At 48.2% G+C, this 24,111-nt stretch overlaps 1 protein-coding gene across 1 annotated transcript in view; it reads left to right on the top strand.

The window, feature by feature from the left end:
- Positions 1 to 24,111, top strand: part of LOC100565406 (NFX1-type zinc finger-containing protein 1) — a 40,853-nt gene that overhangs the window by 8,136 nt on the left and 8,606 nt on the right. Inside the window, exons 2-9 of the mRNA XM_062966801.1 lie at positions 1,030 to 2,727; positions 7,727 to 7,852; positions 7,970 to 8,118; positions 10,504 to 10,647; positions 11,962 to 12,073; positions 15,781 to 16,019; positions 22,317 to 22,456; positions 22,538 to 22,692. Of these exons, the coding sequence (XP_062822871.1) occupies positions 1,030 to 2,727; positions 7,727 to 7,852; positions 7,970 to 8,118; positions 10,504 to 10,647; positions 11,962 to 12,073; positions 15,781 to 16,019; positions 22,317 to 22,456; positions 22,538 to 22,692 (2,763 nt within the window). The remainder of the gene's footprint in view (positions 1 to 1,029; positions 2,728 to 7,726; positions 7,853 to 7,969; positions 8,119 to 10,503; positions 10,648 to 11,961; positions 12,074 to 15,780; positions 16,020 to 22,316; positions 22,457 to 22,537; positions 22,693 to 24,111) is intronic.

The following is a 24,111-nucleotide window of genomic DNA, read 5'->3' as shown; positions in this document are numbered from 1 at the left end:
TCCATTCCCCTTATCTTTCTCACCCGAGTTTTTATCTTTGTATTCATGTGGCCGGCCCTGTTTTTACTGTTTCTTTGATTTGCGTTGTAGTGTATATTGTATATTATTACTTATTGTATTGTTTAATTGCTCTATGTTATGTTGTATTTATACTTGTTATATTGTTTTGCTCTGGGCATGGCCCCATGTAAGCCTCCCCGAGTCCCCGTTGGGGAGATGGTGGCGGGGTATAAATAAAGTTTTATTATTATTATTATTATTATTATTATTATTATTATTATTATTATTATAGCTCCCTCCCTCTTCCCTATGACTTCCCCTCACATATTTATCCCTGGCCCTCATCATGTCTCCTCTCAGCCTTCTCTTCTGCAGGCTAAACATGCCCAGTTCTTTCAGCCACTCCTCATAGGGCTTGTTCTCCAGACCTTTGATCATTTTAGTTGCCCTCCTCTGGACACATTCCAGCTTGTCAACATCTCCCTTCAATTGTGGTGCCTAGAATTGGACACAGTGTGATTCCAGGTGTGGTCTGACCAAGGCAGAATAGAATAAAGGGGGAGCAGGACTTCCCTGGATCTAGACGCTATACGCCTATTGATGCAGGCCAGAATCCCATTGGCTTTTTTCACCGCCACATCACATTGTAGGCTCACGTTTAACTTGTTGTCCACGAGGACTCCAAGATCTTTTTCACACGTCCTGCTATCGAGCCAGGCATTGTCCCTCGTTCTGTATCTTTGATTTCCATTTTTTCTGCTGAAGTGAAGTATCTTGCATTTGTCTCTGTTGAACTTCATGTTGAACTTCTGTTGAACATGCTGCCTGGAAGTCTGGTGGAGTCTTCTTCTGTGAAGGAGGTTAAGCAGAGGTGGGATGGACATCGGTCAGGAGGGCCTAGGTTGTGCCTGCGGTCTCTAGGGTCTCCCCCGTCTATGATTTAATGTCTTCTCAAGCGGAGGAAAGGCTTTAGGGACGGCTCCCCTTCTGCTGTGGCAGGGTCTAACTCCGCTTTTTCTGTTTTTACAGCAGGCGGCCCGGCTCCGGTTCCAGCTCCGGCGGGGCAGTGGAGAGGGGCCCACCAGCCAAGAGGAGCCCCTGGGAACCAAAGGGGTCGCCCCCCGCTCCGTGCACCGCGGGGGGGAAGGAGGGGCGCTGGCTCCGACGGGGAAAGCCCCCAGCGCCACTCGCAGCGGATCGGGGCCCCCTTCTTGGAGGAGCTGCTGAAGAAGGAGCCCTCAGAGGTGGCCATCACGCTGGCCTCCAGCCCAGGTGTGGAGGAGGCCCTCTCCCAGGCCGCGCTCCGGCCGCGCTTCCTGGAGCTGCTCCTGCAGGCCCTCCGCAAGGCCTGCTCCTCGCGCACCAACCGGCAGAGCATCCAGCGGCTGCTGGGCCTGGTCAAGGAGTCGGCCTTCCTGCGCCAGGGCCTCCCGCAGTACGTGGCGGGGATGCTGACCGAGGCTGTCCCAGCCACACGGCACCGGTACCCACAGCATGTGGGTGACATCCTGGCCCTGGTGCAGGAGCTGGCCAGTGTCTTCCCAGCCAGCGCCATCCATTCGGTAGTCATGCTGATGTCCCTCCTGCCAGCCGCCATCAATGCCCTCCGGGCCTCTGGGGTGGACTTCACGGAGGATACTGAGAGGCAGCTGGAGCGAGTCCAGGCCTATGTCCAGCACCTGCAGGAGCGGCGCCGGGAGGGCACCCTGAAGGTGGACAGCCCCGTGCGGATGGGGACCCCGGGGGAGGCGGAGGGCGAGGCAGAGGCGGGGGATTATCGGGAGATGTCCATCTTCCCCACCTATGCGGAGTTGCACAACACGGAGCGGCCCTTCCTGCGGCCCAACACCCTCCGCCAGCCCTATGAGGGTCCCACCCTCTACCTGGAGACCCACTTCCGGCTGCTGCGGGAGGACTTTGTCCGCCCCATGAGGGAAGGTATCGCCCAAATCCTCCGCGACACTGAGGAGAGCGGCCTGAGGAAGAAAAAATTTGACGACATCCGGATCTATTTCGATACCCGGATTGTTGCCCCGCATTGCACAGCCTCCGGCATCGAGTACCGAGTGCAGTTCGACACCCGGCTGCTGCGCTTCGTCCGGTGGGAGAACTCCAAGCGGCTGATCTTCGGCTCCCTGGTCTGCCTCTCCAAGGACGGCTTCGAGAGCTTCCTCTTTGCCACGGTGGCCCAGCGGGACCCCAAGGAGCTCAAGGAGGGCTCGGTGTGGCTGTCGTTCTGTGAGCACAGCCGGCCACTCCTGGCCCAGGTGCAGCCCTCGGACTCCTTCCTCATGGTGGAGACCGCGGCCTACTTCGAGGCCTACCGCCATGTCCTTCAAGGGCTGCAGGAGGCCCGGCCGGAGGAGCTCCCCTTCCAGAGGTACCTGGTCCGGTGTGAGGCCGATGTCAGCGCCCCCGCCTACCTGGAGGGCCCCAGGCGCCTCTATGACTTTGCCTGCCTGGTCCAGAAACCACCTGCAGAGAAGCCACCCAAGGAAGAGCAGGGAGACAACCACAACAATCGCAACGGCCCTGCTCTGCACAACTTCCTGCGTGAAGTTCAACACCGGGCCGCTGACCCCCTCGTAGGAGGCGCCTCGGTTGACATTCTGGACCCACAGCAGTGGCCCAGCAAGGAGACTCTGGGACTGGACGAGACCCAACTGGAGGCCCTGCGCTTGGCGCTCACCAAGGAGCTGGCCATCATTCAGGGGCCCCCGGGGACCGGTGAGTGGGGCCTCATGGGTGGAGCAGAGGCTCTTCTGGGGAGGGGGTCCTGGTTCTTCAGCACCTTGCATGGGGCTTACCCAGGAGGAGATGTTGCCCAACTGTGATACAAGGGTCCCTAATGCTGACCCATATGCTTTTGTGTCAGACCTCTTGAGACAACGAGGGGCCTCATGATGCTCCCTTCTCCAAAGAGGAGTAGCAAAGCACACTCAAGACTTTGGTTCAGAAGAAGGGGAAATGACCTCTGCATGCAGGCAGATAACAAGCAAACACACACTGTGCTAAATAGATCTAATAAACAGAGGAGAATACACAAGGTAGCAGGCAATGTCCCAACAGGTCCCCCTTGTCCCAAATTGCTCTCTAGATACAAGGGTTGGTGCTTCTTCAATTCCAACAGCCCCCGCCCCAACTCGCTCAGTGTTGGATGAGTGGGGTTGTTAACAAAAGACTCTCCCCATAAATGCACAGCAGAGTAACTTATTAGCAGCAGTGTGAACCAGCACCAGTAGCCAAAAGGGATAAAAAGAACAAAAACACACAGACCAATGTTATCTTTTCCTTAGGAGGCTTTTCTGTATAGCAAAATAATATGGTTTCACTATTTACAAAAACAAGGTTTACATAACACACATAAAGTTCCTTATACTTCCTTCTTTGCTTCCACGTTGGGCTTCTTTCTCATGCAGGTAAACAACTTCGCTCTCACAGAGCCTCCTCTCACAACTTCACACAGTAAGTTTGTTGTCAAAGGCTTTCATGGCCAGGATCACAGGGTTGTATGTTTTCTGGACTGTCTGGCCATTTTCCAGAAGTATTCTCTCCTGATGTTTTGCCCATGTCTATGGCAGGCATCCTCAGAGGTTGTGAGGTTTGTGAGGCAACCTCTGAGGATGCCTGCCATAGATGTGGGTGAAACATCAGGAGAGAGTACTTCTGGAACATGGCCACACAGCCTGGAAAACACACAACAACCCTTCACACAGTAACTTTACACACAGCAGCCTTCACACTGGGGCTTTACACACGAGGCCTTCAACCTGGGGCTTCTCTCGCCAAAGCTTCTCACACCAGGTCTTCTCACGCTGAGGTTTACCTCACACTCCTCAGGACGACACTAGCTTTGGCCCACTAACTGTAACAGGCTTCGGCCTACTCACTCTCCTCAGGACGACATTAGCTTTGGCTCAGTAATTGTAACAGGCTTCGGCCTACTCACTCTCCTCAGGACGACATTAGCTTTGGCCCAGTAATTGTAACAGGCTTCGGCCTACTCACACTTCTCAGGACGACACTAGCTTTGGCCCACTAACTGTAACAGGCTTCGGCCTACTCACTCTCCTCAGGGCGACCCTAGCTTTGGCCCACTAACTGTAACAGGCTTCGGCCTACTCACTCTCCTCAGGGCGACCCTAGCTTTGGCCCACTAACTGTAACAGGCTTCGGCCTACTCACTCTCCTCAGGACGACATTAGCTTTGGCTCAGTAATTGTAACAGGCTTCGGCCTACTCACTCTCCTCAGGACGACATTAGCTTTGGCCCACTAACTGTAACAGGCTTCGGCCTACTCACTCTCCTCAGGACGACATTAGCTTTGGCCCACTAACTGTAACAGGCTTCGGCCTACTCACACTTCTCAGGACGACACTAGCTTTGGCCCACTAACTGTAACAGGCTTCGGCCTACTCACTCTCCTCAGGACGACATTAGCTTTGGCCCAGTAATTGTAACAGGCTTCGGCCTACTCACACTTCTCAGGACGACACTAGCTTTGGCCCACTAACTGTAACAGGCTTCGGCCTACTCACTCTCCTCAGGGCGACCCTAGCTTTGGCCCACTAACTGTAACAGGCTTCGGCCTACTCACTCTCCTCAGGGCGACCCTAGCTTTGGCCCACTAACTGTAACAGGCTTCGGCCTACTCACTCTCCTCAGGACGACATTAGCTTTGGCTCAGTAATTGTAACAGGCTTCGGCCTACTCACTCTCCTCAGGACGACATTAGCTTTGGCCCACTAACTGTAACAGGCTTCGGCCTACTCACTCTCCTCAGGACGACATTAGCTTTGGCCCACTAACTGTAACAGGCTTCGGCCTACTCACACTTCTCAGGACGACACTAGCTTTGGCCCACTAACTGTAACAGGCTTCGGCCTACTCACTCTCCTCAGGACGACATTAGCTTTGGCCCACTAACTGTAACAGGCTTCGGCCTACTCACACTTCTCAGGACGACACTAGCTTTGGCCCACTAACTGTAACAGGCTTCGGCCTACTCACACTTCTCAGGACGACACTAGCTTTGGCCCACTAACTGTAACAGGCTTTGGCCTACTCACTCTCCTCAGGACGACACTAGCTTTGGCCCACTAACTGTAACAGGCTTCGGCCTACTCACTCTTCTCAGGACGACACTAGCTTTGGCCCACTAACTGTAACAGGCTTCGGCCTACTCACACTTCTCAGGACGACACTAGCTTTGGCCCACTAACTGTAACAGGCTTCGGCCTACTCACTCTCCTCAGGACGACATTAGCTTTGGCCCACTAACTGTAACAGGCTTTGGCCTACTCACTCTTCTCAGGACGACACTAGCTTTGGCCCACTAACTGTAACAGGCTTCGGCCTACTCACTCTCCTCAGGACGACATTAGCTTTGGCTCAGTAATTGTAACAGGCTTCGGCCTACTCACTCTCCTCAGGACGACATTAGCTTTGGCCCACTAACTGTAACAGGCTTTGGCCTACTCATTCTCCTCAGGGTGATGCTAGCTTATTTAACCCTTTTAGTGCTTGACTCACATTTTTGTAATTAAAAATGCCTAGTTAGTTTTTAATATTCCAGCCCCCGCCCCCAACTCACTCAGTTGACTCTGATGGATGGGGGAGAGGCTCTTCTGAGGAGGGGGTCCTGATCCTTCTACATCCAGCACGAGGCTAGACCAGTGGTTCCCAACCTTATTTGGCCTGCCGCCCCCTTTCCAGAAAAAAATATTACTCAGCGCCCCTTGAAAGGGGGCGTGGCTTAGAGAGGTGGGCATGGCTCCTGCTCAAGAGGGTGGGGCTGAGCCTCTCCCCTAGTCCAAGATGTAGGGCTGGGAGGGGGAGGTGGGCAGGGCCACAAATGGGTGGCCAGGACTGGGATGGGCGGAGTTACGAGCTCTGAGGCAGGGCTGAGCTTCTATCCCTGTCCTGCGGCACCTGCCAGGACACAGGGGGCGGGGTTAGAGGCGGGGGGGGGGGCAGGGCCTCTTCCCAAGTGCCTGACAGGGCTGAACCTCTATATCTCGCCTCCGTGTTCTAACAAGCGCCTCAGGGGAGGTATACAGAGGTTCAGCCCTGTCCCGCACTCTTGGGAAGAGTCCCCGCCCCCGCCTCAGCCCTGCCCTTTAGTCCTAAAAGGCCTCTCAGGACAGGTATAGAAGCTCAGCCCTGTCTCAGGCTCTTGGAAGGAGGCCCCGCCCCCGCCTCAGCCCTGCCCTTTAGTCCTAAAAGGCCTCTCAGGACAGGTATAGAAGCTCAGCCCTGTCTCAGGCTCTTGGAAGGAGGCCCCGCCCCCGCCTCAGCCCTGCCCTTTAGTCCTAAAAGGCCTCTCAGGACAGGTATAGAAGCTCAGCCCTGTCTCAGGCTCTTGGAAGGAGGCCCCGCCCCCGCCTCAGCCCTGCCCTTTAGTCCTAAAAGGCCTCTCAGGACAGGTATAGAAGCTCAGCCCTGTCTCAGGCTCTTGGAAGGAGGCCCCACCCCCACCCCAGCCCTGCTCTTTAGTCCTAAAAGACCTCTCAGGACAGGTATAGAAGCTCAGCCCTGTCTCAGGCTCATGGAAGGAGGCCCCGCCCCCGCCTCAGCCCTGCCCTTTAGTCCTAAAAGACCTCTCAGGACAGGTATAGAAGCTCAGCCCTGTCTCAGGCTCTTGGAAGGAGGCCCCGCCCCCGCCTCAGCCCTGCCCTTTAGTCCTAAAAGACCTCTCAGGACAGGTATAGAAGCTCAGCCCTGTCTCAGGCTCTTGGAAGGAGGCCCCGCCCCCGCCTCAGCCCTGCCCTTTAGTCCTAAAAGACCTCTCAGGACAGGTATAGAAGCTCAGCCCTGTCTCAGGCTCTTGGAAGGAGGCCCCACCCCCGCCTCAGCCCTGCCCTTTAGTCCTAAAAGGCCTCTCAGGACAGGTATAGAAGCTCAGCCCTGTCTCAGGCTCTTGGAAGGAGGCCCCGTCCCCGCCTCAGCCCTGCCCTTTAGTCCTAAAAGGCCTCTCAGGACAGGTATAGAAGCTCAGCCCTGTCTCAGGCTCTTGGAAGGATGCCCCGCCCCCACCCCAGCCCTGCTCTTTAGTCCTAAAAGACCTCTCAGGACAGGTATAGAAGCTCAGCCCTGTCTCAGGCTCTTGGAAGGATGCCCCGCCTCCACCCCAGCCCTGCTCTTTAGTCCTAAAAGACCTCTCAGGACAGGTATAGAAGCTCAGCCCTGTCTCAGGCTCTTGGAAGGAGGCCCCACCCCCTTCCCTAGCTCCGCCCTCTGTGTCCCAACAAGCGCTTCAGGAGAGGTATAGATTTGCAGCCCTGTCTCGGGCTCTTGGGAAGAAGCCACGCCCACTCCTCTAGCTCCGCCCCCTGTGTGTCCTAACAGGCACCTCAGGGGCTCAGCCCTGTCTCCGTCACTTGGGAAGAGGCTCCGCCCCTCCCCTGGCTCCGCCCCGTGTCCTAATAGGTGCCATCACCGTCCCCCTGGATTGCTTCAGTGCCCACCGGGAGGCGGTAGTGCACACTTTGGGAACCACTGGGCTAGACCCTTATGCCTGTGTGTCAGGCCTCTTGGGGCAGAGAGGGGCCTCATGATGTTCCCTTCTCCAGAGAAGGGTAACAAAGCAGACTCAAGATATTTGGGAAGAAGGGGGAAGCAACCTCTGCATGCTCCATTTCTTTCCTGCCCATAAGAATGTCCTTCACCCCTGCAGCAGCCTCTGTGTCCAAATGGGAATGACAAACCTTCTCTCCCCCTCTGCAGGGAAGACCTATGTGGGACTGAAGATCGTGCGTGCCTTGCTGGCCAATGGAGCCACCGGCCGGGTTCATTCCTCACCCATGCTGGTCGTCTGCTACACCAACCACGCTCTGGACCAGTTCCTGGAAGGTAGGGCCCTCCAAATGGTCATCTCCGCATCCACAGATATGGGTTGGGTGCCCCTCCCTCCCATCCATTATTGGGGAGGGGGTTTCCGCATTCAGCCCCGATCTTTCCTCCTCCCAGGGATCCACACCTTCCAGGAGGATGGGATCGTGCGCGTTGGAGGGAGGAGCAACAGCGAGACCCTGAAGAAGTTCACGCTGCGGGAGCTCCGGGGCAAAGGCGGATTTCGGACGAACCTGCCCCGCCACCTCCGCACAGCCCACTTCAGTGTGCGTTGGGGGTAAAGGTTTTGTGGAGATGGGAGGGGAGCATCTGGTTCTGGGGTGTTTTGCTGGGTAGAAGGAAGGAGGGTGGGTGGAGGTACTGTGCTTGGAGCAGAGGGATGGGCTGAAGCCCAAGATGACAGGGCTCAAAGGTGTTGGGAATTGAAGAGCCGTTAAGCTCTAATCACCCTCTTTATGAGGTAAATTCCCATTAAAATAGCAGAGTAAAATGCAGCAGTGAGACTTATGCGGTGTGAGTTTTGGAAGGCCTCTGTGTCTTCAGGAAGGCAAAGGAATGCAAAGTTAGCTTTAAATTTTAAAAGCATTTATTGAAGTAAAAAGAAATCCATTGATGGATAGAAAAGGTTTGGAGCTAACTAACTTATCTAATCCTGTTCTAATACACATAGACGGATCAAAATAACAAAGGTCTAGATAGCTACATCTTGACTAGTAGAGCAAACAAAGCGCGTCCTCTCTCTGGAACAAAGCAGGAAGCAGGAATGGCGACCAAACCTCATGGGTCGCTTCTTCTCTAGGGCCATAAACATTCCAAAGGCCAAATTGGGGAAGTTATGTCAACCCTAGGAGAGATCACATTTCTAAAGCATCAAAGGGTGGGTTGACCTAAATAGGACATGAGGGAGGAAACAATAGTGAAGCCTAATCAAAGCATACATGGAACTGGGGAAAGTGTCCCTAACTTTTTTTCTAGGCTTCCTATCTAACCATAGAGACTTAAGCAGTACAGGATGACATTTTTCCAACAAAAGGGAGTCTCATATAAACTATATAAACCGGCACTAGAGTCTCTCTACTGGTCTGTACTGAGCTATACTGGACCCATAACCCTTGTTGGGCAAGTGGGATTGTTAAAAAAAAAGACCCGTCCCATAAATGCACAGCAGAGTAACTTATTAGTAGCGGTGTGACCCAGCACCAGTAGCCAAAAGTGAAAAAAGAACAAAAAAACACTGACCAATGCTATATCTTCCTTTGGAGGCTTTTCTTTGCAGAAAAATAATATGATTGCACTATTTACAAAAACAAGGTTTCCACAGCGCAAAAAAAATTCTTTATGCTTCCTTCTTTGCTTCCACGCTGGGCTTCTTTCTCATGCAGACAACCAGCTTCGCTCTCACAGAGCCTCTCACACCAAACTTAGACAGAAGCTTAACACAGTAGTTTTACACACAGCAGCCTTCACACTGGGCCTTCACACACGAGCCCTTCAACCTGGGCCTTCTCTCATTGAAGCTTCTCACACCAGGCCTTCTCACACTGAGGCCTCGCTCATACTGAGGCCTCTCTCAGACTGAGGCCTTCCCACACTGAGACCTAAGCTACAGACACAGCTGCTTATATTGAACTGCAGCTTTTGCTGAGTCATTACATCCATTTTCACATATTTTCACATATTTGTAATTAAAAATACCTAGTTAATTTTTGATATTTCTGACAGAAGGAAGGAAGGTTTACACTGAGGCCTCTCTCATACTGAGGCCTTCCCACACTGAGACCTACTAAGCTACAGACACAGCTGCTTATATTGAACTGCAGCTTTTGCTGAGTCATTGCATCCATTTTCACATATTTTCACATATTTGTAATTGAAAATATCTAGTTAATTTTTTATATTTCTGACAGAAGGAAGGAAGGTTCACACTGAGGCCTCTCTCATACTGAGGCCTCTCTCACACTGAGACCTAAGCTACAGACACACCTGCTTATATTGAACTGCAGCTTTTGCTGAGTCATTGCATCCATTTTCACATATTTTCACATATTTGTAATTAAAATTACCTAGTTAATTTTTGATATTTCTGACAGAAGGAAGGAAGGAAGGTTCACACTGGGGCCTCTCTCATACTGAGGCCTTCCCACACTGAGACCTACTAAGCTACAGGTACACCTGCTTATATTGAAGTACAGCTTTTGCTGAGTCATTGCATCCATTTTCACATATTTTCACATATTTCTAATTAAAAATACCTAGTTAGTTTTTAATATTTCTGACAGAAGGAAGGAAGGTTTACACTGAGGCCTCTCTCATACAGAGGCCTTCCCACACTGAGACCTACTAAGCTACAGGCACACCTGCTTATATTGAAATACAGCTTTTGCTGAGTCATTGCATCCATTTTCACATATTTTCACATATTTCTAATTAAAAATACCTAGTTAATTTTTAATATTTCTGATGGAAGGAAGGAATTGGGTGGAGGCATTGGGCCCAAGGAGCAGAGGGATGGACTGGAGCTAAGGATGACAGGGCTCAAAGGGAGCCCCAAATAAACCTGCACTGGAGCCTCAAAGCAGAAGTGGCCCCTTGAACTGACCACCTTCCAGGCCCCAAAGAGGGACACGCTGACCTCTCTTTCCTCGGCACAGGTGTCCAGCGAGATGCGGGAAGCCCAGGATGAACTGGTCAGCAAGGCAGCCGTCCTGGAGTGCGGCCTGCGCGGAGTCCTGCACGAGAGGCACCTGCGGAGCCACATAGCCAGCCGCCACTGGGACAGCCTGAATCGGGGCTGGGTAAGGAGGGGCCCCAAAGGGGGTGGCGGGGTGGCCAGCGCCCCAAAGGGAATAGACTGTCCCCCGTGTTGTGGTAATTTCTGAGCGGTTAGACTCAATTTAACCCTCTCTGGGGGAGATTCCACCAAAAATCAGCAGAGTAGCAAAAGCAAAGCTTTCAAATGCAACAGTTACTTACACGGGGTGAGCAAAAAAAAGCCTTTCAATTTAGGATGGCAATGGAGTGCAGAGTCTCAGTAAAAGTTCAAAAAGTTTTTATTCAGGTAAAAAGAACTCCATTGGAGATAGAAAGGCTTGGGAGCTGTCTAGTCTACTCTAGACTGGTTTCTAAGGAAAAATAAGAAAGGAGAAATAACAAACATCTAAATAGTTACATCTTGCCAGGAGAGATGGTGAGATGCTTCTTCATAGAATCATAGAATCATAGAATCGTAGAGTTGGAAGAGACCTCATGGGCCATCCAGTCCAACCCCATTCTGCCAAGAAGCAGGAAATCGCATTCAAAGCACCCCCGACAGATGGCCATCCAGCCTCTGCTCCAAAGCCTCCAAAGAAGGAGCCTCCACCACAGTCCGGGGGAGAGAGTTCCACTGGTGAACAGCCCTTCTCACAGTGAGGAAGTTCTTCCTGATGTTCAGGTGGAATCTCCTTTCCTGAAGTCTGAAGCCATTGTTCCGTGTCTGCAGGGCAGCAGAAAACAATCCTGCTCCCTCCTCCCTATGACTTCCCCTCACGTATTTGTACATGGCTATCATGTCTCCTCTCAGCCTTCTCTTTTGCAGGCTAAACATGCCCAGTTCTTTAAGCTGCTCCTCATAGGGCTTGTTCTCCAGACCTTTGATCATTTTAGTTGCCCTCCTCTGGACGCTTTCCAGCTTCTTCTTGTTAACTAGAAGAACAAAGGGAGAAGAGAGAACCAAAATGGTTCCAACCTCATGGTCCAGTTTATTGGGGCCATAAAAGACATTCTGACCAATGAGAAGTTAGTGTCCCTGGAGATTCACATTTCTGCTAACTTCAAAGTAAGGGATGTGACGTAAACAGGACAGAGTGAAACACAGTGAAGCCTGTCTAGACATGCTTTGGAAACAGGGAAAGGATTCCCTCAATCTAACTCCATCATCTATCTAACTACATCTAGACTTGAGTAGTCCAGGATGATTCCCAACACCCCATGCCTCCCCCCCCCCCCAGCAGCTTCCCTAGTGCTTGGCCCCATCTGGGGAGCAATGATGGAGTTCCATGGGGAGGGGGTGGCGCTTGGTGTGGGGCGCCCCACTCTTCAGCCTGGACTGAGCCCCCCTCTTGCTTCAGCACGGGGAATGGATGAACCCCAAGGGCTCCCTCATCCTGGAGTGGCTGGGCCTCGGAGCCATGCCCTTCGCCCGCAGCGCACCCAATGATCCGGACGGAGCCAACCCTGCAGGTAGGACAACGCCCCACTCCCCAATCCCATCCCATATTTATTTATTTATTTATTTATTTACAGTATTTATATTCCACCCTTCTTTCTCACCCCGAAGGGGACTCAGGGCGGATCATTACACATATAAGGCAAAAATTCAATGCCTTAACATAGAACAAAGAGAGAGACAAACGCAGGCTCTGAGCTGGCCTCGAACTCATGACCTCTTGGTCAGAGTGATTTGTTGCAGCTGGCTGCTCACCAGCCTGCGCCACAGCCCGGGCCATAGCACATGAGGCGAGGAGGGAGGGAGTGGAGGAGGGTCTCCCCCTCCAGCTGTGTGATTGTGTGATTTTAATGGATGTCTATGTTTTTAGTTGGTTTGGATTGTAATGCATTTCTTTATTTATCGATATGTAATAATAATAATAACAACTTTATTCTTATACCCCGCCCCATCTCCCCGAAGGGACTCGGGGCGGCTTACATGTGGCCATGCCCAAACACAACAATATAAAAGCAAGCAAAACAATAAAGCAAAATCACTCAACAATAAAAACAACCCTGTTTCCCCGAAAATAAGACATCCCCAAAGAATAAGACCTAGCAGAGGTTTTGCTGAATTGCTAAATATAAGGCCTCCCCCGAAAGTAAAACCTAGCAAACAACGTTTTTGTTTGGAAGCATGCCCGGCGCCCACCAAACAAAACACCAGAGCATGCAGGATTGGTAAATGTACATACGAGTTGTACATGGAAATAATGGTAATAACAAGAAATTCTTGACAGGAGTCAGTTTGTCTGGTTTGGTTATGTTGGTTTGTGATGAAAACTACTGTACAGTATATAATAAATGTTCATTTCTTTTGTTCAACAATAAATGTGAATTCTTCTTCATGGAAAAATAAGACGTCCCCTGAAAATAAGACCTCGCGCATCTTTGGGAGCAAAAATTAATATAAGACACTGTCTTATTTTCAGGGAAACACGGTATATGTACGAGGGTTATCTGGAAGGTGGGCCCCTGGTGGTGCAGTGGGTTAAACCCTTGTGCCAGCAGGACTGCTGACTTAAAGGTTGGGTTGCTGACCTGAAGGTTGCCCGTTCGAATCCGGGGAGAGCGCGGATGAGCTCCCTCTGTCAGCTCCAGATCCCCATGCGGGGACATGAGAGAAGCCTCCCACATTGATGGTAAAAACATCAGAAGCACAAAAGTACACAGAAATCTATGAATATGTGTAGAGATACAGTTGTCCTATTGCCAACTAATATACAGAATAGAACATAGGTAACAAACTAATTATAATTAGTTTATAATTAGTAATTATAAATTACAACATTACATCAAGACTTTTATCTGCGTGGGACAATACTGAAATTCAAAGTGTTGAACTCAGTCACTGAATATACTTATCTGTTACTGGAAAAACATACAAGTATGAAAATAATGTTTGATGTAATGTTGTACACAGTCTTAATTTGTGCATTACTCATATGCCTGTAATGATTATAATTAGTTTGTTACTTATGTTCTGTTCTGTATATTAGTTAGCAATAGGACAACTGTATCTCTACACAAAAACATCAGAAGCCCAGGCAATGTCCCCTGGGCAACGTCCTTGCAGACAGCCAGTTCTCTCACACCAGAAGCGACTTGCAGTTCCTCAAGTCACTCCTGACAAACACACACACACAAAATTGGAAAATAAGGTTACAAGATTTTTTTTAAATACAAAGAATGAATATATTTTAATGAAATTTACATGGATTATAGCACAGGTATTACATTATTTCCCCACATAATCACCATTCGGTTCAATACATTTTGTCATCCATGGGATGGGCTTTTTGATGCCTGTGTCATAGAATCTCCCTCCGCCTTTTTCAGCCAGTTTGTCACTTCAATTTTCACCACCTCTTTGAGGAAAATACTTTTCCTCCTCCAACGAAGTGAAAATCCAGGCATCAAAAAAGCCATCGCACAGATGACAAAATGTATTGAAATGAATTGTGATGATGTGGAAAAATAACGTACCATATATACTCGAGTATAAGCCGACCCGAATATAAGCCGAGGCACCTAATTTTACCATAAAAAAACTGGGAAAACATTGACTCCAGTATAAGCAGAGGGTGGTAAATTTCAGAAATAAAAATAGATACCAATAAAATTACATTGATTGAGGCATCAGTAGGTTAAACGTTTTTGAATATTTACATAAAGCTCAAATTTAAGATAAGACTGTCCAACTCTGATTAAATCATTATTCTCATCTTCTTCAATGTAAATGTGCTTATGTATCCTTTTAATAATAATAGAGTAAAATAATACATGTAATAATAATAATAATAATAATAACAACAACAACAACACAGTCCTAGACACTTGGGAAGTGTTTGACTTGTGATTTTGTGAAACAAAATCCAGCATAACTATCTTGTTTGCTGTGTCATACAACGTCGTTGTGTCAATAATAAATACAGGAAAATAATACATGTAATAATAAATAGAGTAAAATAATAAATGCAACAACAATAATAATAAGATCAGAGTGAAATAATAAATGTATTAATAATAAAAATAATAAAAATAGAGTAAAATAAATGTAATAGTAGCAACAATAATAGAGAAAAATAATAACTGTAATACAGTAGAGTCTCACTTATCCAAGCTAAACGGACCGGCAGAAGCTTGGATAAGCGAATATCTTGGATAATAAGGAGGGATTAAGGAAAAGCCTATTAAACATCAAATTAGGTTAGGATTTTACAAATTAAGTACCAAAACATCATGTTATACAACAAATTTGACAGAAAAAGTAATTCAATACGCAGTAATGTTATGTTGTAATTACTGTATTTACGAATTTAGCACCAAAACATCACGATATATTGAAAACACTAGCTGCGCCCGGCCACGCGTTGCTGTGGCGAAGTATGGTGGTATGGGAAATAAAGTATTGAGGAATAGGTGGTAGTTTTTGTTGTATCAACCTAGAGGCATGGATGAGGGGTTGTGCTGTCAATTTTCGAGGTTGTGGGGTGTTTAGTTTTGTTGTTTTGTCTGGTGCCGTGATTCCATTACCCTTTTATATATATACTACCTGTGCCCGGCCACGCATTGCTGTGGCCAGGACTTAATTTTTCTTTTCTTTTTGTTGTATGAACGTAGAGGCATGGATGAGGGTTTGTGCTGTAAGTTTTCGAGGTTGTGGGATGTTTAGTTTTGTTGTTTTGTCCGCTGCCGTGATTCCATCACTCTTTTATATATATAGATTGACTACAAAAATGGCTTGGACAATCCAGAAACTTGGATAGGCGAGGCTTGGATAAGTGAGACTCTACTGTAATACCAATAATAATAGAGAAAAAGAATAAATGTACCATATATTCTCGAGTATAAGCTGACCCAAATATAAGCCAACCAGGACCCTCACCCGAGTATAAGCCGAGGGGGGATTTCAGTCTTAAAAAAGGGTTGAAAAACTAGGCTTATACTCGAGTATATACAGTAATACCTGTGCTATAATCCGTGTAAGTTTTATTAAAATATATTCTTTGTATTTATAAATAATGTGGTAACCCTACTTTCTGGATCACCCTTGTATATGCAGCATCCAATTGTTGCCTTTGTCAAGCTGCCCTGAGTCCCCTTTGGGGTGAGAAACGTGGGGTACAAGTGTGATAAATAAATAACAGTGCTGACCACAGCCTTCCCGGATGTTACAGAAGCTCCAGAACAGGAGGAAGGGGAAGAGGAGCAAGAGGAAGAGGACGACGACGACCTGCTGGCCATCGCGGAGGAGGCTGCCTTGCTCCAGGCTGACCGGCTGCTGGACAGTGATGATGCGGATCGGCCCCGCCAGCGCCAGCCCCGAAGGGACGCGGCTCAGCTAGGCGACCTCTTCCTGGCCATGCAGCTGGACAACAAGGAGGCGGAGGGGCCGGAGAAGGAGGGCCAGTGGCAGGTAGGGCAGCGGGGCACCTTGGGCATCTCTAGCAGCAAGGCATAGCTTTACGCCAGATTTCTTTAATCCGAAGCAAAGTTTCTCTGCTCAAACCTCCAAGCAATATTAAAGTACTGTCTACAACTGCGTTGCCAAAGACCATCAGAAAACACATATTTCTGATGGTCTTAGGAACCCCTTTGGCTGCTGCTGCTCAGTCGCCTAGTCGTTTTCAACTCTTCGTGACCTTGTGGACCAGTCCAGGCCAGAGCTCCCTGTCGGCCGTCACTGCCCCCAGTTCCTTCAAGTTTGAGCCACTCACTTCAAGGAGACCATCCATCCATCTCGCCCTTGCTCAGCCTCTCTTCCTTTTTCCTTCCATCTTCCCCAGCATCGTGATCTTTTCCAAGCTTTCCTGTCTCCTCGTGATGTGGCCAAAGTCCTTTATCTTTGCCTCTGATCTCCTTCCCTCCAGTGAGCAGCCATTGGGCATTATTTCCTGGAGGATGGACTGGTTGGATCTTCTTGCCAAGGTCCAAGGCACGCTCAGGATTTTCCTTCAAAAACATCTCTCTTCCTTCGCTCAGCCTTCCTTATGGTCCAGCTCTCACATCCATAGAGTACTATGGAGAATACCATTGCTTTGACTATGCGGACCTTCATGGCCAGTGTGATGTCTCTGCTCTTCACTCTTTTGTCCAGGTTGGCCATGGCTCTCCTCCCAAGAAGGAAACGTCTTCTGATTTTCTGATCTGCAGTGATCTTCGCACCTAGAAATATAAAGTCTGTCACTGCCTCCACGTTTCCTCCCTCTATTTGCCAGTTATCAATAGGTGTGGTTGCCATGATCTTGGTTTTCTTGATGTTTAACTGCAACCCGGCTTTTGCACTTTCTTCTTTCACTTTGGTGAGAAGGCTCCTCAGCTCCTCCATGCTTTCAGCCATCAGAGTGGTATTATCTGCATACCTAAGGTTGTTAATGTTTCTTCCAGAAATTTTAACTCCGGCCTTGGATTCGTCAAGACCCTCACGTTGCATGATGTGTTCTGCGTACAAGTTGAATAGGGAGGGTGAGAGGATGCAGCTCTGATGTCCACACTCCTTTCCCAATCTGGAACCAGTCTGTTGTTCCGTGGCCTGTTCTGACTGTGGCTACTTGGTCTTTATACAGATTTCTCAGGAGACAGACAAGGTGACTTGGTCTCCCCAGACCACCAAGAACATGCCACAGTTTGTTATGGTCCACATAGTCAAAGGCTTTGGAATAGTCAATAAAGCAGAAGTAGATGTTTTTCTGAAACTCCCTGGCTTCCTCCATTATCCAGCATCCGGATATTGGCAATTTGGTCTCTGGTTCCTCTGCCTTTTCTGAACCCAGCTTGGACATCTGGCAACTCTCTCTCCATGTCTTGCTGGAGTCTGCCTTGCAGGATCTTGAGCATGACCTTACTGGCATGGGAAATAAGGGCCACTGGACGGAAGTTTGAGCATTTTTTAGTGTTTCCCTTTTTGGGTATGGGGATATACTAAAGATCTCTTTGCCTGTTTGGCCCAATCCTATCATTGGTAGGGTTCAAGGCACTCTTTGATTGTTGGTGAACTATAAATCCCAGCAACTACAACTCCCAAATGTCAAGGTCTATTTTACCCAAATTCCACCATTGTTCACATTTGGGCATATTGAGTATTTGTGCCATGTTTGGCCCTGACCCATCATTGTTTGAGTCTACAGTGCTCTGGATGTAGGTGAACTACAACTCCCAGACTCAAGTCAATGCCCACCAAACCCTTCCTGTATTTTCTGTTCGTCATGGGAGTTCTGTGTGCCAAACTTGGTTCAATTCCCTCGTTGGTGGAGTTCAGAATGCTCTTTGATTGTAGGTGAACTATAAATCCCAGCAACTACAACTCCCAAGTGACAAAATCAATTCCGCCCCCAAACTCCACCAATATTCAAATTTGGGAGTATCGGGTATTTGTGCCAAATTTGGTCCAGTGAATGAAAATACATCCTGCAGATCAGATATTTACATTACGATTCATAACAGTAGCAAAATGACAGTAATGAAGTAGCAACAAAAATAATGTTATGGTTGGGGGTCACCACAACGTGAGGAACTGGTTTAAGAGGCCATGGCATTAGGAAGGTTGAGAACCACTGGCCTACAGTATGTGAGCAATACTTGCAATAAACAGCAGGTGCAGGAGCTTCTTTCCACAGGAAGGCTTTATCGTTTGTTGCAGCTATTTACAGTATTCCCATCTCTCTCCAGAATCCTCCAATTTGCCAGACATCATCATCACATTATCCGACTCCAACTCATTCTGTTGGTGTTCTTCTATACACTTGCATGATGCAATGTTCCATTCATGCTTTCATTGTCTTATGCACCGGATGTTTAATCACTGTAACCGTGACTCATCACTTAAAATACTTAAAGTAACCCAGCATTTTATCTTCAGAATAGGTTAGCATATTTTAAAACTCAAACACTTTAGACCCCACATCTACTTTGAGCTGCAAAAGAGAACCACAAGCAAATCTCATGGAAAATCCCCCTTACTGGAAGAGATCATGGAAACTAAAAACTCCAAAAGCAATCACCCCTTCCCACAAAAATAGGATTTAGAGTCTGTGACTGCAAGATTCTGGGGCTTGTAGCTTACTGAGAGTCTTTCCCATTCTCTTGTACTCCAGGCCGGGCTGTGGCACAGGCTGGTAAAGCAGCCTGCTGCAATAAATCACTCTGACCGTGAGGTCATGAGTTCGAGGCCAGCCCGTGGCAGGGTGAGCGCCCATCAATTAAAAAAATAAAAAATATTTATTTATTTATTTATTTATTTATTTACAGCATTTATATTCCGCCCTTCTCACCCCGAAGGGGACTCAGGGCGGATCACATTACACATATAGGAAAACATTCAAAGCCTTTTTAACATAAGACAAAGACAAACAACATAGCTTCGAGTGGGCCTCGAACTCATGACCTCCTGGTCAGTGATTTATTGCAGTTAACTGCAGCTGGTTTGCTCTCCCGTCTGCGCCACAGCCCCTGCTCGTTGCTGACCTAGCAACCCGAAAGATAGTTGCATCTATCAAGTAGAAAATAAGGTACCACTTATAAAGAGGAGAGGCAAATTTAACTAATTTACAATGTTGGAATGAGGAAGTGCCGTCACAGTGGATGATGAAGCAGCTGCTCCCCCCTGTGGCCAGAATCGAACATCCCCTCAGGAGAAGGTTAAATTGCCTCTGCGTCTGTCTCTGTCTCGGTTCTATGTGTATATGGGCATTAAATGTTTGCCCTATATGTATATAATGTGATCCGCCCTGAGTCCCCTTCGGGGTGAGAAAGAAGGGTGGAATATAAATACTGTAAATAAATAAATGACCACCGCACCACACAAGAGTCCAGGAATAAGCACACAGTTTATTGTAAAAACACATAAAAAGCAGGCAAAAAGCAGAAATAAGGAAAGAAGATAAGATTCAGCAACAAATAAGCAAATAATAATCCAATTGCCTCATGCAGTTCCAGAGGTGACAAAATCCAAGAACAGCCAGAAATCACAGTTATAGCAAAAGTTCACATGCAAAAAGGCATAATTAGTAAAAAAAATATGGGCAGGAATACATGAACAGGAACAGTCAAAACTTCCAAGATATTAAAATCCAGAACCAAGGCTTGACTTGAACCAAGAACAAGAGAACTCAGGCTGAGCTTCTCACTCTAACACAGCGTTGCCTGAACTGCCCTTAAAGTAAACAACTTGTTCAATAGCCACCCATGAAAGCGTTATGTCTCCCGTGAATGTTTTCTCCAACTTTCCAACGTAATTTCTCAGCTCGGCATACTCTATTTTCGGCTGTGATTTGTAAACAGGGACCTTTCTTGATCTTCATAGTACAGGTGGCTTCTCCTGGGAACCCTTCTTATCACTCAGCTCTTCAGTCGAATCCTTATCTACTATTGCTACTTCTGACTCCTCGTACTGGCCTTGAGGCCCTTCACTTTCTGAGCCAGTTTTCTCACCAGGAGAAACATCATTTCCCAGACTTGAGAGCCCATCACTTTGTGCTACAGGAAAACCCACAATCCTCTCTTAAATCCTCAGCTAAACTATCAGCCTTTGGCTGATCTACAACACATTCTCAGCAAGAGAAGTCCTGGGACTCACTGAACTACAAGCCCCAGAACTCTGCAGGTTTTAAAGTGAGGAAAGTCCTATCTGATCTTGGAAATTAGGAAGCAGGGCCAGTGCTAATTCATATTTGAAAGGGAGACCCTCAATGAATGCCAGTTGGGGTAGATTATGTTTCAAGTGGAGGAGGTGGAAAAAATCACTTTGGGGACCCCAGTCCTTCATTTGCCTTCAGAAGCAGTCTAACCTTGGGAAGTGCAGGCAGAAAAGCATGAAGTTTCCTTCTCTCATGTCTTTGCTTCCTCTTTTCCCAATGACTGCTTCATGTTTGCAGGCCTCATGGCACTTCTGAAACAGCTTCCCCTTTTATTTTGCCTGAGTGCTTAGTTACCGTAGTACTTGATACTAATGCACACCCTAATTTTCGCCATGTGTTTTAGCTGTCAAGTGCTGGGTTACACTTGATTGATGTGAGGCAGATATATTGAGACACTTACGGCCAGCTGTTTCAATTCTCCCCTCTGTTGCAGTAATTAGTCTTTATTACAGGTATATACACAAACAGAAGCCAGAGGTGCTCGGACACATGTTGCTCTAACAGAAAGATTGATGGTGACTACAAGAACTCTTATCAGTAAAGAATAGCACCTCCCAAATTCCATTGTCTGTGACATATTTCCTTCTACACAGGCAAAAGCAGAAGTCACATTCTTTTACCCTCTAGGCAGTAAATCATTTATTTATTTATTTATTTATTTTTATTACATCATTTCTACCCCGCCCTTCTCACCCATCAGGGGACTCAGGGCGGCTTACAATAATCATTGCTCTATGCGATTAACAACTTCTGTACTGGATCGCTTTCTGAAGCAAACACACACACTTACATTGAAACAATGAGTTAAACATTTCATTATATCAACCATTCCCTTGACATTAGCTGAAAAAATGATGCACATTAGGCTTGATAAAATACAGTACATCTCAGATAAAAGAGTACGTAAGCAAAAGAAAGCTACCTAGCCTTGGAAGATGGATTCCTAATGCTGAATGTGTCTCATGTCGCGCCTCAGAATAGTTCACCTTGTTATTGACACCAAGCCACACACAGAAGATAGTCTTTTGTAGTTTTATTGAGCAAAAGTAGTGTGTATATATATAATATCAAAGCAGGCAGAAATATAGTTCCCAAAGTAGTTGTAAGATAGAGTCAATAGATCCAGTAATCCATAGGCAAAAAGCAAAAGTCCTTTTCCAAAGATATAATAGTCCACAGGTTACAAGGATTCATAAACAGGAGAATTTCCAAAGCATGAAGACATAGACCATCCACTCTGATGAAGCGAGAATTTGCTTTGACAGAGATTTGTCTCTCAACACACAGTTTTAAAAGCAACTGAGAAATGCATTTCTCTTCCCCTCAGTGGCCTCCCGTTTTCCAGCTAATCTCAAGCTATGCTGAGGCATTCCTTTCCATTGCCAACGATCTGCCCGAGATAGCAATGGAGCTTCCTGACAGTCAAGGTCAAATAGTTCATTATCTTGCACCTGAACAGGAGCCTGAGACAAATCCAGCTCATTATTTCCCATGGGAATGTCTCCCTGGTTTTTATCTATGACAGGCTGGTTCAAGAGTTCATCCACAGGCTGCGCTTCTGAACCAGCCTGTATAACTCCATGATTTCCCATCCCCATGACATCATCCTGGAATTCATCTTGCATCCCATCATCTGCTGTCTCCTGCATCTGTAACCCAAAATCCCCTTCCTCATCTTCACTCTGGCTCTGCTGCTGCTGAGTCACAACACCTAAGGCCTCTTGAAGCAGAGAGGGGCCTCGTGATGCTCCCTTCCCCAACAAAGGGCAAAAAAGCGCATCAAAGGCTTATGGGACAAAGTGGCAAGTGACCGCTAATGCAGACAGGAAGCAAAAACACTTTCAGTTACATAGATCTAGGAAACAGAGGTGGAAACAAGACAGCCGGACACACTGTCCCGAATTGCTCTCTCCCTTGATTCCAAGATTCCAAGATGGGAGGTTTTGCTTTTCCTGCAGGGCAGGAGGGGGTTGGACAGGATGGCCCCTGGGGTCTCCTCCAATGCTATGATTCTAGGAGGCGAGCTTTTGCTTTCCCCCTCGATGCTCATCCGCTTGCCGGGTCTCTTCTTGCTCCAGATGCAGCCTGGCCAGAAAAAGAAGCTGAAGCAGCAGGTGAAGAAGGAGCTGGAGAAGCCGGAGGGGATGAGCGCCGAGGAGGCGGAGGCCGTTCGGGACGTCTGGCGCCTGCCCTTGGCCTCTCGTTGGCACCTCTACAGGTAACCCTGCTCTCAAGACACCTGGGAGGTCGGGGATTCCAGCCCCAGGACCAGGACTCACACCTGCTTCCCCTGCAACAGGCATTGGGTGCAGAAGTACCAGGCAGAGATCCGGCGCACGATCCTGAGGCACGAGGAAAAGTACCAGGAAGCGGCTGACCGCCTGGCCGAGCTGCGTCTCCAGGAGGATCTCTGGATCCTGAAGCAGGCAAAGGTTGTGGGGATGACCACCACAGGTGAGGGGAAGGGGAAGAGATGAGGAGAAGAGAAAGAGGGGGAAGGGGAAGAGAAAGAAAGAGAAAGGAGGAAGAAGAGGAAGGGGAGGGAGAAGAGGAATTTTTGGATCTGTAATTGGCTAAGTAATTGACACAGTCGATCATAATCTTTTGACCCACCGCCTTGCCGTTGTTGGAGTCAGGGGGACAGCTTTAAATTGGCTGGCCTCCTTTCTTCACAACCGTGGACAGCGAGTGGAGAGGGGAGGCCTGGTCTCTGAAAGGTCCCCTCTACTTTGTGGGGTTCCTCAAGGGGCCATTCTCTCCCCTCTGTTGTTTAACATCTATATGCGACCACTTGCTCAGTTGGTCCGAGATTTCGGGCTCGAGTGTTATCAATATGCTGACGACACTCAGCTTGTGTTAAAGATGGAGGGCCGACCGGAGTCTGTACCCAACAATTTTCATCAGTGCCTCAAGGCCATTATTGGATGGTTACGTTCCAGTAGGTTGAGGGTGAATCCAGCAAAGACGGAGATCCTATGGCTGGGCCGACCGGGCAGTGGGGATATCCAGTTGCCTATCCTGGATGGCGAAGTGCTACGCCCGTCTTCACTAGTAAAGAGTCTGGGAGTCCTCTTGGACCCTTCACTGACGATGGAGGCCCAGGTCTCTGCCGTTAGCAAAACCACCTTTTTTCATCTTCGGCAGGCTAGACAGCTAGCCCCCTCTCTGTCTAGGGACAACCTGGCTATGGTGATCCAGGCTACGGTCATCTCGAGACTGGACTACTGCAATGCCCTTTACATCGGCCTTCCTGTGTCGGTGATCTGGAAGCTCAAATTGGTGCAAAATGCAGCTGCCCGGCTCCTTGCGGGAGTCCCGATGGGATGCCACATAACACCAATCTTACGGCAGCTGCACTGGTTACCAATTGAGCACCGGATCACTTTCAAAGTGATGGTACTTACCTTTAAGGCCTTACATGGTCTAGGGCCGATGTACCTGAGGGACCGCCTCACTCCCTACAAACCCCAGAGATCCCTCCGTTCTGAGGACCAAGACCTGTTGGAAGCCCCCAGTTTTAAGGCTTTGCATCTAACTGCAACTAGACGCAGAGCCTTTTCAGCAGTGGCACCATCTCTCTGGAACACTTTGCCACCTGAAGTCCGTGCCTTGCGGGACTTGTCGACTTTCCGCAGGGCATGTAAGACACACCTGTTTCGGCAGGCCTTTGAGTTCTGTTAGATGTTTTAAAAGGTGCTTTTAGGATGTTTTTAAGATGTTTTAAAGATGTTTTAAGATGTTTTAAAATTGTTGATTTTAGCCGGTTCTTGTAAGCCGCCCCAAGCCCTAGGGGAGTGGCAGCATATAAGTTTGAAAAATAAATAAATAAATAAAAATAAGTGAACAAACCCAAAGGGTGCTTCTCCCCAGTGC

The sequence above is a fragment of the Anolis carolinensis genome, unplaced genomic scaffold (assembly GCF_035594765.1).
Source record: "Anolis carolinensis isolate JA03-04 unplaced genomic scaffold, rAnoCar3.1.pri scaffold_30, whole genome shotgun sequence".
NCBI lineage: Eukaryota > Metazoa > Chordata > Lepidosauria > Squamata > Dactyloidae > Anolis > Anolis carolinensis.
Note: the sequence above shows the minus strand (reverse complement) of the source record. Positions and strands in the feature narration are given on the sequence as shown.